Below are 16842 nucleotides of genomic sequence, written 5' to 3'. Positions count from 1 at the left end.
AAACAACCAAAATGTCTATTGATCGACTAATGGATAAACAAAAGGTGGTACGTCCATACAGTGGAATAGTATTCACCCATAAAAGGGAGTGAAGTCCTGATACACGCTACAATTTGGATGAACCTCAGAAACGTCATGCTAAGAGAAGGAAGCCAAACATGAATCATGCTATGTATGTGCATGGTTCCGTTTATATGAAATGTTGGCCTAGGCAAATCCATAGCGACGGAAAGCGGAAGAGTGGTTGCCAGGGGCCAGGGGAGGAGGAGGGAAGGGGGGGGGCAACTGCTGAATGGGTGTGGCATTTCCTATCGAGGTGATAAAAGTGTTTTTGGAACTTTGAAAGAGATGGCGGTTGCCTGGCATAGTGAAGGTACTAACTGCCGTGGAACTGTTTGCTCTAAAACGGTTCACTGGGTGTCTGGTGAGTTTCACCTCAGCTCATCAAATAAGTGCTCATCATCTAAGTACTCAAATATGAAATGGAATCCGATGTCAGAGAAAGCACAGGTGTGTGTGAGCAGAAGAGAGGAACCCAGAAGGGCATCCTGGAGGAGGCGGTGCCTCTGCCCAGACCTTGAGGATGAAGGAGCACTTCCCGGGAATAGGATGGAGTGGAGGGTGAAGAAGGAAGGATGGGAAAGAGGACACAGCAGGGTCAAGGCCAGGAGATGACAGAACACGGCGAGTTTGGAGAATGCGGATAGGTCAGCGTGGCCGGAGATATTTTGAAGAAAACAGAAATTCCAGCCAAGGCTGGAAAGAAGGGCAAACGAGCACCATGCAGGGATTTTCTCTCCTGAGTGGAAGGGGATGCTCAGAGGTAGGGGTCACCATGACTGATCGATCCCCTGAGACTGGCTTCCTCCAGAGATCCTGGAAACCAGGGAGCCGAGGGCTCACAGCTGTCAAACCCGGTAGAAGGCGAGGTGGAGGCTGTGGTCCCCTGCATCATGTAGCTAGAAGCTCAAGGCTTGGACTCCAGCCTCATGGTCATGCAAGGGAGGGGCTGGCTCTCCCAGTGGGCAAATACTGAGCAATGGGATTGGGCTTGGAGGCCAAGGTTCTGCTCATAATATCACGGTTGTATCCCAGCCCCTGATCACACTGGGGGTGGGGTGGGGGGCTGGCGCTTGCCTGACAATGCGGCTTGAAAACCACGGGGTCCATTTGCCACAGGATTTTGCCGGAGCCCAAGGTGCTGGCCCAGAGTGCATACACCTGCTGCTCCTCTTGTTCCTGTGCGATTAAAGGCGTCCCAGAGACGCGGGTGCCTAGGCGTGTGGGCATCCATTCCTGTTGCTCAGGGGGACCCACTGTGTGTATGGGAGCGAGGTGATCAGAGGAGCCTTGTGGGAAGACATTTGGAGAAATGATCGTACAGGACAAGGGTAGCAGCAGAAGCCTGGCCTGAGGCTGCCGAAGGCGACCGGATGGGAGACGATGGCCTGGGGCGAGGTCGTGGTGGTGGAGATGAAGACAAGTGTCCTGACTGGGTGTAAGGGGAGGAGTAGAAAGTGGCTAACATGTATTCGTTGCTCTGTCCTGGTGCCTAGAACAGTGCCTGGTGCATGAGAGGCTTTCAAATATTTGGGAAATACTTGGATGAGTGAATGAATGCATTTAGTCTTCACTGTCCCCTCCATGGGAATCACGATCATTCTCATTTTACAAACCCCCAAACTGAGGTTCAGAGAGAACAGATAACTTGTTCAAGGCCACAGAGCTGGTCAGTGTTGGAACCAGAGTTCTAAGCCAGAACTCTGTGAGTCCCAATCCCGTATTCCATTTCGTTCAGGGAGGCTAAGAGCTATAGCAGTCATGCACAGAGTCGCTTCTTTGTGGTCTTGGTGTGTAGTATATGATTAAGATAACTTAGTAAATGTACTTTCTTAAACATGTTTTACTCAGGCTAACTGGACAACGAGTTTGTATTCCCTGAGCAAATATGCCAATCCAGAGCTTGCTCGTTGATGGAGAGGCTGATCTAGGCTTGATTTTCTATCTGCCCCCGGCTCTCAGAGCTATTCTGCCTTTCCGAACATCGGTCTCCTAGAAGGACACAGGATGATCTTGGCGTCTGTCGCACATACGGCCCTCAGCTCAAGGGCACCCTCTTTAAATGGAAGATGGCACCGTGTTGGCATATTGTCGGGGATCACAATAACATTTATGGAACCCTTGCCGTGTATCAGCCACTGCGCTCAGCACATCGCTTGAGTTATTGCATTTGATCCCCATAGTCCCCCGAGGTAGGTCCCGTTACCGCCCCATTTCACAGGTGACACAGCTCAGACTCAGAGAGGTTGGAGGAGAGTGCCGGAGGCCACACAGCCGGTAAGGAGGAGGGCCAGAACTAGGGCCAAGGCATCCGACTCCACAGCTGGCTGTCTTAGTCACTGGGCTGATCTCTGTATGTGTAGGTATTTGAGAGTAGACATAGCGATGGTGACTTTGGTAGAATGTCCTGGCAGAGTCTGAGGGGAAGGAAAAGGGCCTCTCTCGTAAGCAATGCGCCAGCATCTGTTCTCGATTGGCCGATGGTGAGCATTGCTGGTCTTCGGTGAATGCAGGTCTCAGCTCTCCGCCGTAGACCCCTGTGCCTCGGTCGACGAGGTGGCCCAGGTCCTGGGCTTGACGTCTGGCTACCAGTTCCCACCGTGGATGTGTCTTCCTTCCTCTCTGCACATCCATTTCCTTGTCTACCAAAGTGGAGATCATCAAACCGGTCCTTCGGACGCAGAGTGACGAAAATGAAGTAAGATGTAAGACGGTCTCAGTGTAACAAATGAGGAAAACAGACGACGAACCGTTAAATAAGGTCTTATGGTATTTCTTAAAAAAAAAAAAAAAACGCACAGAGGACCATCTGGCAGGTTACACAGCCAACCAGTGACAGGGATGGCGGCTGTAGAACGTTGCCTTTTTCCTTTTCTGAATTTTCTAATTTTTCTATAATGAATATGTAATAGCAAAATGAGTTGTTTTAATTAAAAACGGGGCGGTGACTCAGTGTTCATGGAAGCACTTTGTAGACTGTCAGATGCTCTATCAATCAGCTCTCATTATGGTCCTTATAGTAATTGTTATTGTGATCACCGGTCGGCTGTGAGTCGGAATTTGTTTCTGCTCAGGTCTCCTTCCTTGACAAGTGATGGGAGGGCCCACTCCATCACCTTCGGCCAGGTGACTTCTTTCCATCTTTGCGGTCACCACTCAGGTTGGGGCCAGCCTCATCTCTCTCTTGGAGTGCTGCAGCCCCCCTTTACTGGGATCTCCTCGTTCAGGCGGCAGCCTGAGTAACCTCTGAGAGGTGACCCTCAGATCAAAACCCTCAGTGGACTGAACTTGGTATAAATTTTACACTGTACCTTGGCCCTTGGGTCTGGAGGTATGTCCCTCATCCGTCCCTTCGGCCTCTCCTTGAGCCATCCTCCTCACTGTCACAACACCTTGGGCACACTGCCATTAAGAAGGTACCCGAAAAAGGGACCTAGGAAAGTGCTTGCCCTAACTTAGATGATGTGGAGCCGATATGTTTGGTATCAGTTGAGCCTTAAGCTTTTCCATCTCCGTGGGGAGGATGCAGAAAAAGGCTGCGCATTGTATCTTGAGAGTCTGAACATGTAGCCCAGGTCTGGATTGGTACTCTCAAGACAACAAAGGAGTGAAGAAATGTTAATGCACTACTGGATTTATGTTAGTTTATTAGCTTATGTCAGGCCTGAAAACCTCCGGTTTTATTCATGACCGTGGGGATTTTTCTAATGTCTCAATGTTTTTTAATAAACTGTTCTAGGACTTAAAAACGAAAAGCCCGTCCTATCTCTGCTTTAGCCCTTGCTGTCATCCTCTCCTGCCCGTACCCCGCTACTCTCTCCTTGGCTTTTGGTATGGTGATTCCCTTCTTGTCATCAACTTCAGTATCCCTTCCTTAGGAGGCTGATCGCTTTACCTGAAGTAAGCCTCCCCTTCCTGAAATTTTTCCTGAGCTCATTGTAGAGTCACATGCAGTTGTAAGAAATAATACAGAGAGATTCTGTCATGGCTTGGGGTGCTGTAACAAATATCATAGGCGGGGGGCTTAAACAACAGACGTTTATTTCTCACAGTGTGGAGGCTGAAAGTCCAAGGTCAGGGTACTGGCAGATTTGGGTCTTGTTGGGGGTCTTCTTCCTGGTTTGTAGACAGCCGCCTTCCTGCTTTTCCTTGGAGCTCTCATCTTTCCATCTCCTTATAAGGGCACTAATCCTCTCAGGAGGACCCCACCCTCACAACCACATCTAAACCAAATTAATTCCCAAAGCCTAACTAACTTCCAAATACCGTGATCTTGGGGGTTAGGGTTTCGGTGTATGAATTTTGGGGAGATACAGACATTCAGCTCATAACAGATCCCTTATACAGTTTGCTCAGTTTCTGTCATGGTAATTTTTTGCAAAACTATAGTGCGATGTCACAACCAGAATATTGATATCGATGCGACCTATTGATCTTGTCCAGATGTCTCCGTTTTTACTCGTGTGTGAGTGTGTGTGTGTGTGTGTGTGTGTGTGTGTGTTCTATGCAGTTTTTATCACCTGGGTGGGTTCACACGTCCACTGCTGCAGTCAAGGGACTGGACAGTTCCAACGCTACCAGGGTCCCTTGCGTTGTCCTTTCTAGCCACAGCCACCTCTCCCCTGCCTGCGTCCTCCATCCCTAACCTACCCATCTATCCTCCATTTCTAAAAAGCTGTCATTTCAAAGACGGTGTCTAAATAAGAGCCAGCAGCAGGTGACCATTTGGGACTGGACTTCGTCACTCAGCATAATGTCTGGAGAGTCACCAGGCTGCTGTGTGCATCATTGCTCTGTATGGCTGGGCAGTGTCCTGTAGTCTGTACGTGTCACGCTTTGGTTAACCACTCATCGTGGCCAATCCTCTGGTCGTCATGTCATTCTGCTTGCTTCCCTGCCCGCAGTGACAGCCAGCTGAAATCCTTTCACGAGTATGTTTTCTTGTCTATTATGTCTCTTCTTCAGTAGAACAGAACTTTCGGGACCAGGACCTGGCTGGGTGTGGTTTCTTGTGCCTTTTCTAAGCACAGCACCTGGCACGTTCAGAAAGTGCTTTCCGGATAAATGTATGGTTGACAGACACAGTGGCGTCGATTGGGGAGAAGTACGCAGTGGCAGGATAGTGGACAGGGAGTGACCAGGGGCGAACTTGACTTCTGCAGAATTCACGTGTCTCACATGGGACTTAGATATCAAAATGGTTATGTCAGGGAAAGGTCATCCTTGAAAATCCTTTATGTCACCTTGAAACTGTTGGAACTAGGTCCCTTGGATGCTTAAAAGGCAAGAAGTAACTTCTCTTGCTTTTCAGGATATTTGCGTTGGGGGCTCCCAAACCCTGGGACAGTGGAGGGCAAGGCTGTTGAATGGAGATTAGGGTGAGAGGGCCAACAGAGGGGTTTCATTCCCTTTTTGGACGGGCCAGGCGGTATGGTTGAATTTAGGTAAGTGCGCTCGCCAGGCAGCGCGCGCGCTGTAACCCGCGTGGGGCGTGCACGGTGTACTGCGCATGCGCTGTCACTCGCCTGGCTCTCTCATGGTTTATCCGTGTCTCTCTGCTCCTCTGTTCCAACTCAGGAGGCAACCTTTCCAAACAAGACTGGATCATCCAGTGGCCCGCCACGGAGACGGGGAAGGAGAACAGTCCCGTGTGCCCCCCGGAGCCGACCCCGTGGGTCCGCACCCACCTCTCCCAGAGCCCCAGGGTGCAGTCCAAGTGTGTCCAGCACTCCTGTCACGCCAGCCCCGCCCCCGGGGCCCCCGTGTACACGCACGTGGACAGGCTCACCGTGGACGCCTCCCCGGGCCTGTGCCCGCCGCCACCGCTGGAGCCGGGCCACCGCTCCCTGCCCCCGTCGCCCCGGCAGCGGCACGCGGTCCGCACCCCGCCGCGCACCCCCAACATCGTCACCACCGTGACCCCACCCGGCACGCCACCCATGAGGAGGAAGAACAAGCTGAAGCCCCCAGGGACCCCGCCGCCCTCCTCCCGGAAGCTGATCCACTTGATCCCGGGGTTCACGGCCCTGCATCGCAGCAAGTCCCATGAGTTCCAGCTGGGTCACCGCGTGGACGAGGCCCACACGCCCAAGTGAGTGCACGGTGCGCGCCTGGGGGGAGCGGGGCCCGGGGGAGGGGGGCGGGGCCAGGGGCTGGCTCACGGCCCGGAGTCAGGGCGCCTCGCACCCACGTGTGTTTCTCTCCTCTAACTGAATGAAAGGAAGTTTTTTTTTTTTTTTTTTTTTTTTTTTTGCCGAGGGCCTGTGAGAAAATGACTAGAACAGAATATTCCAGAAATGATCTTTCTTAATGCTATTAAGATTCTAGCGTAGAGGTGGATGAACTATATAGTCTAGGAGCCAAATCTCAATTTAGGGCAGCACAGCCAAGTTCATTGCTGTATGTAGGATCTGGGCCCACAATGCCAGAAATATTTATCATCTGGCCCTTGACGGTGAAGTTTGCCAAGCCCTGCAGGGTCCACCCTGGTGCCGCCTCTAGAACGAGGATGTGGGCCACGTATACGTCCTTGCACTTCGCATTTGCCATGTTACAGAGTAAAAAGAAGCAACAGTAATTTTCATACTATGTCCTTTAACCCAATATATCAAAATCGTATCACTTCAACATAGAGTCCACGTAAAGTAGCATTCTTTTTTTTCCTACGAAGTTCGAAATTGGGTACGCATTTTGCACACACGGTTCATCTCAGTACGAACGGGCCGCATTCCAAGTGGAAGGGCTAGACGGGCCAGCGGCTTCTGTCCTGGATAGCTCTAGACCGACCCTGTGCAGGGGACGTGCTCAGTGTTTATAACTAAGACACACGTCCAGTTCTGCTGGGGATGGGGGTGGCTCAGGAAGTGGGGATATGTATGGAGTGTCAGAGCAGAGGGCATCATACACAAGTTTAGGGTGAGGCCACAGGCACCGAGGAGAGAAAAACCATGAAAATGGGTGCAGTGCGTGCCTGGCTCTGGTTTGAGGGGTTTTGCTGCCAGCAGATACTGTAGCTACGTGCTGGTTGTTGGGAGAGACGGGGTAGGTCTCTGCAGGGCTTGGCCATGGCCTGGGTGCCTTGCATTCTTTTGAGGTTCTAAGTGCATTAAAAATGGAAGAAATGTGAAACGGGGTTACAAAAGTGGGTAGCATGTTTCAAAAACATGCATTTAACAAAATCACAGTTAAGGCATAGAAGGTAAAATGATTATGTATAACCTTATTAGGAGATACGGTCATGAGTCTAAATTTGTTGTGTGTGAGAGGCCCGTACCCCTGCTCTGGGGGCCCTGCAGCGTTTTATGGCATTTCCAGGGCGTACGAGCCCATCCGAGGCCTGGGGCTGGCCAGAGACCCCATCGAGCGTTCCGGGATGAGCCAAAGGCAAACAGGGCTGGCCCCACCTTTTGCAGGGAACATGAAGTGCAGAGGCCCTGGCTGAACCTGACCTTCACTTTGGCTTCTTGTGACCTTGCAATGGCTCTTGAGGAATTCCAGACCCCCGCCCCCAAGCTGTGCTCATTCACCTCTTCCTCAGGCATTTATCCGAGGCTCTGGGTCAAGTGCAGAATCCCCAGTGCCACTGAGGTGAGGGCACTGCCCATGGCCCTCGTCGGTGATGAGTGGGGGGCGGGGATTGTACCCCCTGCCCATGCAGGCAGCATTTCTTACTCCCTCGAGGGAGCTGTAGCCTCTCTTGTTGGGGGAAAAAGTGACTGCTGTGATGAAACACACCAGGAGATGAGCAGGAAAGAGGGGGCGTTGTGTGGGGGCAGTTATGCAGAGGGGGTCCGGGGGTCCGCCACAGTCTTGGATGCCTTCCCTCCCTCCCTTCTACCTGGAGCAACAGAGAACCCATGTGCCCGTGACGTGTTACTTGCGCGACGTGGTGCTGGGATGAACACTGGTGAGGATCCCGGGACTCTGGGGCACACGCTCAACCCCCCTTATTGTCCGCGTCAGCAGTCACCCTTCAGGGGTTTCAGGGGGTTCCAGAGTAGCACCTGTCCATGAGGCCTTCGCCGATTTAGCCAGTGTTTCCTGAGCTCTCCTCACTGTATACAGGTGAATCTAAGACAGTGATTGTAAGATACATCCTGCAGTGAACATAAAAATATGCACATCTTAGAGCTGATGACTGTGGTATATGTTCTAGGCTCTGGGCTGGTTGGCGAGGGTGTCATAGAAAGCAAAAAGAAACATAGCCCTGGGCCTCTGTGAAGACTGACATTAATCGAACGACCTCACATAGGTATTGTAATATTGCGTCCAGTAATTTTAGTGGTACAGGCTGTAAAGAGAAGGTGCAGGATGCTCTCCGAGCTTAAAACCAGGTGGACCTGATTGAGTTTGAGCTGGCAAAGGGGTGCGAGGAGCGACTAGAGAGGCTCTGGTGTCTGCTCGGGGATGGCTTCCCAGAAGTGATGTTTGGAGTGAAAGCTAAGTGAGGATTCAGGTGGTGAAGGGGTGAAGGTGGAAGGGCTGGCAGGTATTCCAGCCAAGAGGTAGAAGGGGGCCTGATACCTCTGAGGAACTGACAGAATACTTCTGTGATGCGAGAAGAGATTCAAGCGTCAGGTAGGTGGCAGCATTATTCACAATGGCCAGAAAGGTGGGAACAACCCAGGTGCCCGTCAGCAGGTAAGCGTATAGACAAAATAGAGTCTGTCCGCATGATGGACTATCATTCAGCCCTAAAAAGGAACAAGATTCAGACACGGACTACAACACAGATGAACCTCACACACATAATATTGAGTGAAATAAGCCCAAGACATAGGGACAAATATTGTGTGGTTCCACTTACGTGAGGCAGCTAGCTGGAACGGGCGAATTCGCAGAGACAGGAAGTAGGATAAGAGGGCGGGGAGATAGGACATCGGCGTTGACTGGCCACAGAGTTTTAGTTTGGGAAGTGAAGAAGTTCCGGAGGTAGGTGGTGGTGATGGTCACACAAGTCTATGAATGTACTTAATGCCACTGAACGATACACTTAAAAATGGTTAAAATGGTAAATTTTATGTGACATCTATTTTACAACAACAATTTAAAAAAAAAGTTAGGAAAGCCAAGGGTTGGTGAGCTTTTTCTGTAAAAGGGCAGAGAGTAAATTTTTCAGGCTTTGCAGCATCTCTGCTGTTGTAGCAAAAGGCAGCCACAGACAGTAGGCGTGGTGACGTACCAGTGAAACGTTATAAAAACGGGGACCTGGCTGGGTTTGGCCCAAGGGCTCTCGTTTGCCCTGTTGGAAGCCATGGCGTCGAGAGGGATCCTCTCTTTTAAGGCACTGAGAAGGCCTTATAGTGATCTAGGTGGAAGACATGATCATAACCTCTTACAAAGTTCAGTCAAGCGCGTGTAAAATCAAGTCTGTAAAATCAACTCTAGATGGGAAGCCCTTAACCAGACACGTTCGGGACATCCGCGGCATGAGTAGAGGACAGATCCTCTTCCGACCGGAGTTGGGTTTTATTCCCATGGTTCTGTGAGAGCCAGAGAGATGGCGTGGGTACTGAGACCTCAGGGAAAGGGTGTGGGCAGAAGACCACAGCAAGGCTGGGAACACGTCGCCGAGGTGGAAGGGGGGAGAGGCGCCTGCTGTCTGATGGCTGTGGCCTCCCCGTACTGTGTGTCTCCCTCGCCCCTCCCCGCGCCGACCGCAGAGGGAGATGCGCGTGACCGGAAGGCAGAGCCGGGGTCCGTGGACACGTGATCTTCTCGTCTACAAGGAAGGAGTGCCGTGAGAGAGGCTGCCCTTTGATTTTTCGTTCCCTAGCTTTATCGAGATATGATTAACATATCACATCGTATATATTTAAGATGTACGGTGCGATGATTTAATACACATATGCACAATAAGGTTAGTCAACCCATTTATTACCTCGCATAGTTATCTCTTTTTATTGGTCGGTGGGAATATTTAAGGTCTCTGTTAGCAACTTTCAAGTATGTGATAACAGTATTTATGTCGTATACTAGATCCCCCAGTATTTATGACTGTAGTCACTATGTTGTATATTAGATCCCCCAAACTTATTTGTTTGTAACTGGAAATTTGTACCCTTTGATCAGCATCTTTCCATTTCTCCCACACCCCCAGCATTCTACTCTCTATTTCCGTAAATTTGACGTTTTCAGATTCCACATCTAAGTGAGGTGATACAATATCTGTCTTTCTCTGTCTGGCTTATTTCACTCAGTCTTAATGCCTGCAAGGTCCATCCATGTTGTGGCAAATGGCAGGATTTCCTTCTTGGTTTTATGGTTGAATAACGTTCCATCGTATGTATGTATACCACTGTGTGTGTTTACATATATGCATGTATATATGCGTAAACACGCATAAAGAAATATCTATTTCCTTTGTTCACCTATCGATGAACACTTAGGTTGTGTCCATGTCTTAGCTGTTGTGAATAAGGCTGCAATGAACATGGGGCTGCAGATTCCTTTTTGAGATGACGGTTCATCTTTGCATATTTACCCGGAAGTGGAATTGCCGGGTCATGTGATAGTTCCGTTTTTTTAAGTTTTTGAGGAACCTCCATGTTATTTTTCGTAGTGGCTGCACCAGTTTACATGCCACCAGCAATGCAAGGGGTCCCCGTTCCTCACATCCTCTCCAGCATTTGTCATGTCTTGCTTTTTCTTATAACAGCCATTCTGACCGCATGAGATGGTATCTAATTGTGGTTTTGACTTGTATTTCTCTGATGATTAGTGATATCGAGCACCTTTTCATGTACCTGTTGGCCATTTATATATCTTTGGGAAAATATCTATTCAGGTTCTTCGCCTATTTTTTAATCGGATTATTTAGGTTTTGTTCTACTGAGTCATAGGAGTTCTTTATATATTTTGGATATTCATCCCTTACCAGATATGTGAGTTACAGATATTTTTTCCCATTCTATAGGTTGTCTTTTTGTTTATTTATTTTGTTTGTTTCTTTTGCTGTGCAGAAGCCTTTAGTGTGATATAATCCCATTTTTAAAAATTGTTTAATTACAGTTGGAATATGACATTAATTTCAGGCGTACAACATAGTGATTAGACATTATATAACTTACAAAGTGACCACTCTAATAAATCTAGTACCCATCTGACACACTACATAGCTATTACAATATTACAGACTGTATTTCTTATGTTATACTTTACATCTCTATGACTATTTTGTAACTACCTATTTGTAATTCTTAATTCTTTCCTCTTTTTCACCCAACTCTCAACCTCTTCCCATCTGGGCAACCATCAAAATGTTCTCTGTATCTATGAGTTTGTTTCTGTTTTGTTTTCTTGTTTATTTTCTTCTTTAGATTCCACTTGTAAGTGAAATAATATGGCATTTGTTTTTGTCTGATTTACTCCACTCAGCACAATACCCTCTAGGTGCCTGCCCAGTCTGCCCCTGGTGCCAGACAACCCATTTCCTCCCAAATGTCCCTGGTGCCTCCTGAGCTGCTGCCCCGGCACTGGAGCTCAGAGCAAGTGAGCCCATCAGTAAGTCCACGTGTGGGCCCCATCAGGGGAACGCCTGCAACTCCAGAGGCCCTTCGTCTCACTCAGCCACAATCTCTGGTGTTTTCTACATCTAGAAGTTGTGGGGACTTCTCTTCCCAGCCCTGGAACCCTGGACTGGAGAACTCAGTGATGTTCTGGGGGGACCTCCACAGCTGAGGTGTTTCTCCCTATTCTCAACGGCCACACACAGGTGTGGGACCAGCCTGTTCTGCGTCTATGCCCCTCCTACCAGTCTCGAGGTGGCCTCCTCTGTGTGTCCCCAATTGTAGGACTTCTATTCAGCTAGACTTCAGGCGACTCCCAGTGTGGCTACTCTGTAGCATAGTTGCAACTTTGGTGTGGTCCGTGACAGGAGGTGAGCACAGCATTTACCTGCTCCACCATCTTGACCAGAAGCCCGATGTAGTCCCACTTACTGAATTTTGCTTTTGTTGCTTGTACTTTTGGGGTCAACTCTCCCCAAACTGCTGCCAAGAGCAATGTCAAGGAGCCTTTTCCTTGTTTTCTTCTAGGAATTTATAGTTTCAGGTCTTACATTTAAGTCTTTAAGCCATTTTGAGTTAATTTTTGTGAGTAGTATAAGATTTTATTTTTGTGTGTGTGTATGAATATCTAGTCTTTTCAGCACTATTTATGGAAGAGATACTTTCTCCTTATTAAGTATTCTTGACTCCCTTGTCAGGTCATATATGTGTGGGTTTATTTCCGGACTCTTGATTCTGTTTCATTGGTCTGTGTGCCTGTTTTTATGCCAATAGCACACTTTAAATATGAACCTTTCCTGAGACCCCCGTGGGATTTACTTTGTCAGGATAGGGCTGAATCACCCATTTTCTCAAGGTCTTCCACATTGATTGGGGTGACAAACCCCATCAGGAAGTATGTGAGAAAGGATTGAGGAGCCAGACCTTTATCCTATAGAATGTAGCCAAAGGCCCTTCCAAAATTTCTAGACTCATTTTGGTTTCCATGGTCTGTTTCATGTTTTTTTTCCCCTCTCTCCTTCAACCCTGTAGCCCTCCCTGGCTAGGCATGGATCTTTGTGGCCAACTTGGCAGTCTTAAGTCCACTTTTATTTCCTCTTCATGGGATGAAGTGGAGGTTCAGAGGTCACAGGGTTTTATGAACAGGCCTGAATCTTTCAAAACCATTAGTTCCTGTTAGTTTCTAAGCAGGTAACTCTTGGGGTGGAGGAAGGATAGTTTTACACCCTTGATTCTTTGGCACTGTCAGGCATACTCATGGTGGTGTTCATCAAATGGTTCGTGGGGGTTTCAGTCCTGTTCCCAATAGTATCTCAATGGCATTTTTAGAAATAGTATGACAAGAACACAAGAAAATACTAGCTATAGCATGTCTCTCATCTCCATCGGGAGCTTTGCAGTCCAGGTGTGTTGTAATATATCAGAACAGCTGGGAGTGTGCTTAGCCAATACCATTTTTCTTGCTTTTTTTTTTTTGGCATTTGAATTTAATCATGCAGTTTTAGTCCATTGGCGTTACTGAACCCCCCCCCCCCCATACATACATACATACATACATACACACACACACATACACAAAAGACTACAGCAGTTTCCGTTACCTGTGGTCGATCCCAGTCTGGAAATGGCAAATGGAAAATTACAGAAATAAACAATTCATGAGCTGGAAATGACGCGCCATGCTCAGGGGCTCGATCAAAGCTTGTGCCGTCCCAGTCCGTCCTGCCCGGGACGTGAATCACCCTTTTGCCCAGCTTCTCCACGCTGTGTGTGCTCCCTGCCCCTTAGTCCCTTAGCAGCTGTCTGGGTCATCAGATTGGTTATCAGAGACAGAAAGGGACCGTGTTCACAGAACTTTTGTTATAATAGACTGTTAGAATTAATCGATTTTATTATTAGTTGTGAATCTCTTACTGTGACTGATTTATAAATTAGGCTTTATCATAGATATGCATGTGTAGGGAAAAACATATATATACATATATACACGTATATACATATACATACATACACATATACATGTATATACATATATATACATGTATATGTGTATGTATGTGTGTGTATATATATATATAATTCAGTGCTATTTCTGGTTTTAGGTATCACCGGGGGGCTTGGATTGAATCCCCTGCGTATAAAGGGGGTACTATTGTATTGTTTTTTTCCTGGTAAAAGTAACACTTGATTTCTGTGGAAAAATTGAGACAGCACTGGAAATATGATGAAGAAAGTGGAAAGTTTATGCTGGTCCTTTGTTTTACACACACACACACACACACACACACACACAATTTATTCTCAATAGACTTGAAAATACCCCCACTGGGGCAAAATTGTCTCTGGGGGAAGGAGACAAAAAACTTGCTGTTACAATAGTTCGCGGCCCCCCTTAGGGCCACGTGCATAAACAGATACACAGTTTATATGTAGTAGTAATATTTCGCTGGGGGTTGGGTGGTGATGATTAGGAAAAAAACATCTTAAAAGGTTCCTTATTAGGTTGTAATGGAAGAAAAAGGTTGAGAAACGTATTTCCATGGATATAATCCCATAGGTGGAGTTAGACATAAACTTTGGGGGTGATCAAGAGTCTCCCCGGCATTCTTGTCAGCCTTTCTCCTCCCTCTGGCGTTGGGGCCATGCTTACGTGGGCAAACTAGCAGTGCTTCCTTGCAGTCAGCCGTGTGGAAAATGAAGAGGGGGCAGATCACAGGGATTCTGGTCTTCGTGACCTTCGGTGTCCACGGGCCACGGTGTCGGGAAGAGAAACGCCTACCAGTTCTTGCGTGTACAGGGGGTCGTATGTCCGCAGAGTCCCCCGCTTGTCTGCCCACAGTACCAATGACGTGTTCTCTCCTGTCAGAGCAGCATCTGGAAGGGTAAACCGGATTTCTGAAAACGGATCCCATTTTAAATTTCTCTAAACAGATCCTGTTTTAAATATATACAAGACGCTCAGCATTAGAAAGGAATTCTATTGTAAGTACCCCCCCCCCCTTTCGTATACACTTCTTAAAGGTGATTTTCAGTTACAGCTTTGTTTTGATTACGGAAGGAATTCCAAGCTATACCTTTATTTTGGAAATGCAAGCAGTATAAAATGTAAGCCATCTCAGATCAAAGCCCTCCTTCCCCTCACCGTAGAGAAGAGCTGTAACCGCTCTTAATACCTTCGTCGGAATCCTGGCATACATGTGTAGTGGTTGTACGCGTGTGCACAATGCATCTGCATCCCTTTCTTCATAACCGGAGCCACCCTTTACGCCTTTACTGAGGTGACTTGCCTTTGTTAGTCCTGCACACATGCGGATATTCCATTTATGACCTTCGCACCCTACACTCCTTTAGAAATGCTTCTGTCCTCCCTGCCAAAGCACATCTGTAACGTTCCTCCGTGCGCCCGTCTCTGCTTTCAGACTCCTGTATTGTTTATATGTGAAGCACATTTCACCTCTGCCCTTCTGAGGGAGTGTGTGAAAACCCCCGGCTTGCTTGGGAGCCAAGACGACCAGGCTGGACGAGACCCACGCTCGCTCCGTCCTCATTCTTAATTCCAACCTGTTCGGATTTCTGTAGCTGAAATCTGTATCATTTGTAGCTCGAATGAGAACAGCTTTTGCTTAACAGGCTGACCGTGTAAATGAGATTCCAAGTGGGGGTCTTTTTTTGTTCATTTTAGAAAACTGATTAAATGCAGGCTCTCACATTCACTGACACACACCTACAGATCGTCATGCTAATTATTACAACGAATAAAGTGTTTGTAAGAGCAAGGGTGGAGTGATTCGTCTGTATGTAATGGTATATTCGTTAATGTGGGAAGGCTTCTGCTGTGCTCATGCAGGGGGCCCTTGTAGGTCTAACTGAGCATTCAGACACATGAGATGAACACAGGGCCCACTCAACATCAGACCGACCTAGAAGGATGCGGGACATCATCGGGCATCTGTTCTGCGCGTCTTCACGAGTTCCTCTTCCTTGCCCCCACCTCCACGTGGCAGTTCAGGTGATGAGGTCCCATTAAGCAGGTGTGGGAACCATCCTGGCTTAGGGGAAAGTAGCTCTTGTAACTGCTCCATCGGCGTAGCTCCCAGGGTCCCTGCGGGGGACCTGCCTAATTATAATAGTCACACTACTTGAGGGTCCCCAAGGCTGTGGATTCCTCAGTATTTTCAAGTCCGTCCCGAGAACTCCCAGTCCATGTGTAATCTGCCCGCGGCAGTTCTACCGTGAGCAGTGTGGCCTACTTACTCAGTTGTCATTTCCCCTTTAAACAGTGTTCAGAAGATCGGAGCTAGGAAGTCAGCCCAGATGAAAAGATTGTGTTCATCCTTCTCCACAGCTCGTCTTTAAAAAATCTCGTAATGTGAATTCGTCGCCAGTTCACTCCGAGTATCTTCTTATTTTAAATTAGCGAGGTCATTAACAAGGTCTTTTATCATTTCTGTATGTAATACATATTATGTAACTTAGAATTCTTATAAAATTTATGACTAAAGGTTCTTAAATATGATCGTTACTTCGCATAAGAAAGTTCCGTTCACAGCTCTGTTCAGCATTGACCTGGGCTTCCTAGCCTAGACTCCAGGCCATCCTTCCTGGATCTGGAGCAAAAAAAAAAAAAAAAAAAAAAATGGGCCCCTACCTTCACCGAGACCTCACCTTTCCCTCAAGCTACTGAATCTTTCAGTCCCGAGATGAGTGACATCAGACTCATTTAAAATAAATTTTGCTTTCTAAAGACGAAAGGGACCACCTCTTCGTGTTTGCCCCAAGGCTTATGAAAACACCTCCCATGAGTCATCCACTGCCACATTTATAGCAGCTCCGAAGTCCCACAGTAGAAAACTAGCTCAACAATGCGCTTTTTTAAAAAAAATCACGAATCGCTGCTGCAAGGTGCTCTGTGAGTTGGGTTGTTTACAGGGCAGTTCCTTCGAGGTGCCTTGTTATGGACAAGGAATAACCGAAGATATTATTCTGGCGAGATTTGTTCCGACGATATGTAGAGTCGTTTTGCTCACCCACTGCCTGCCTCTGTCTCTCTTTATCCCTTTTTAAGGAGTTGAGAGTTTCCTCCGAGCCAAGGTGAGTCCCATCTTTGCTGCTAACTAGCTTTGCGACTGGAGGCAAGTCACATAGGAGCTGCCACTTTCCATGGAGAAGGGGAGACTGTGTCCACCCAGGGCTGTGAAGTCTCACCCATATCTTCTAGGTCCATGCTGGACGTCACCAGCTTCGGTGGACAGATCCTGTGCCCACCGAGGTCCTA

At 48.0% G+C, this 16842-nt stretch overlaps 1 protein-coding gene across 3 annotated transcripts in view; it reads left to right on the top strand.

The window, feature by feature from the left end:
- KSR2 (kinase suppressor of ras 2) overlaps positions 1–16842 on the top strand; it is a 336358-nt gene that overhangs the window by 118915 nt on the left and 200601 nt on the right. For all 3 annotated transcript variants that reach the window (XM_016149513.2, XM_016149511.2, XM_016149512.2), the window contains exon 4: positions 5638–6151. In XM_016149513.2, coding sequence (XP_016004999.1) covers positions 5638–6151 — 514 coding nt within the window. The remainder of the gene's footprint in view (positions 1–5637; positions 6152–16842) is intronic.

Source organism: Rousettus aegyptiacus, unplaced genomic scaffold (genome assembly GCF_014176215.1).
Source record: "Rousettus aegyptiacus isolate mRouAeg1 unplaced genomic scaffold, mRouAeg1.p scaffold_m13_p_5, whole genome shotgun sequence".
In the NCBI taxonomy this organism is placed as follows: domain Eukaryota; kingdom Metazoa; phylum Chordata; class Mammalia; order Chiroptera; family Pteropodidae; genus Rousettus; species Rousettus aegyptiacus.
The sequence above is the reverse complement of the archived record's forward strand: the minus strand, read 5'-3'. Positions and strand labels throughout refer to the sequence as shown.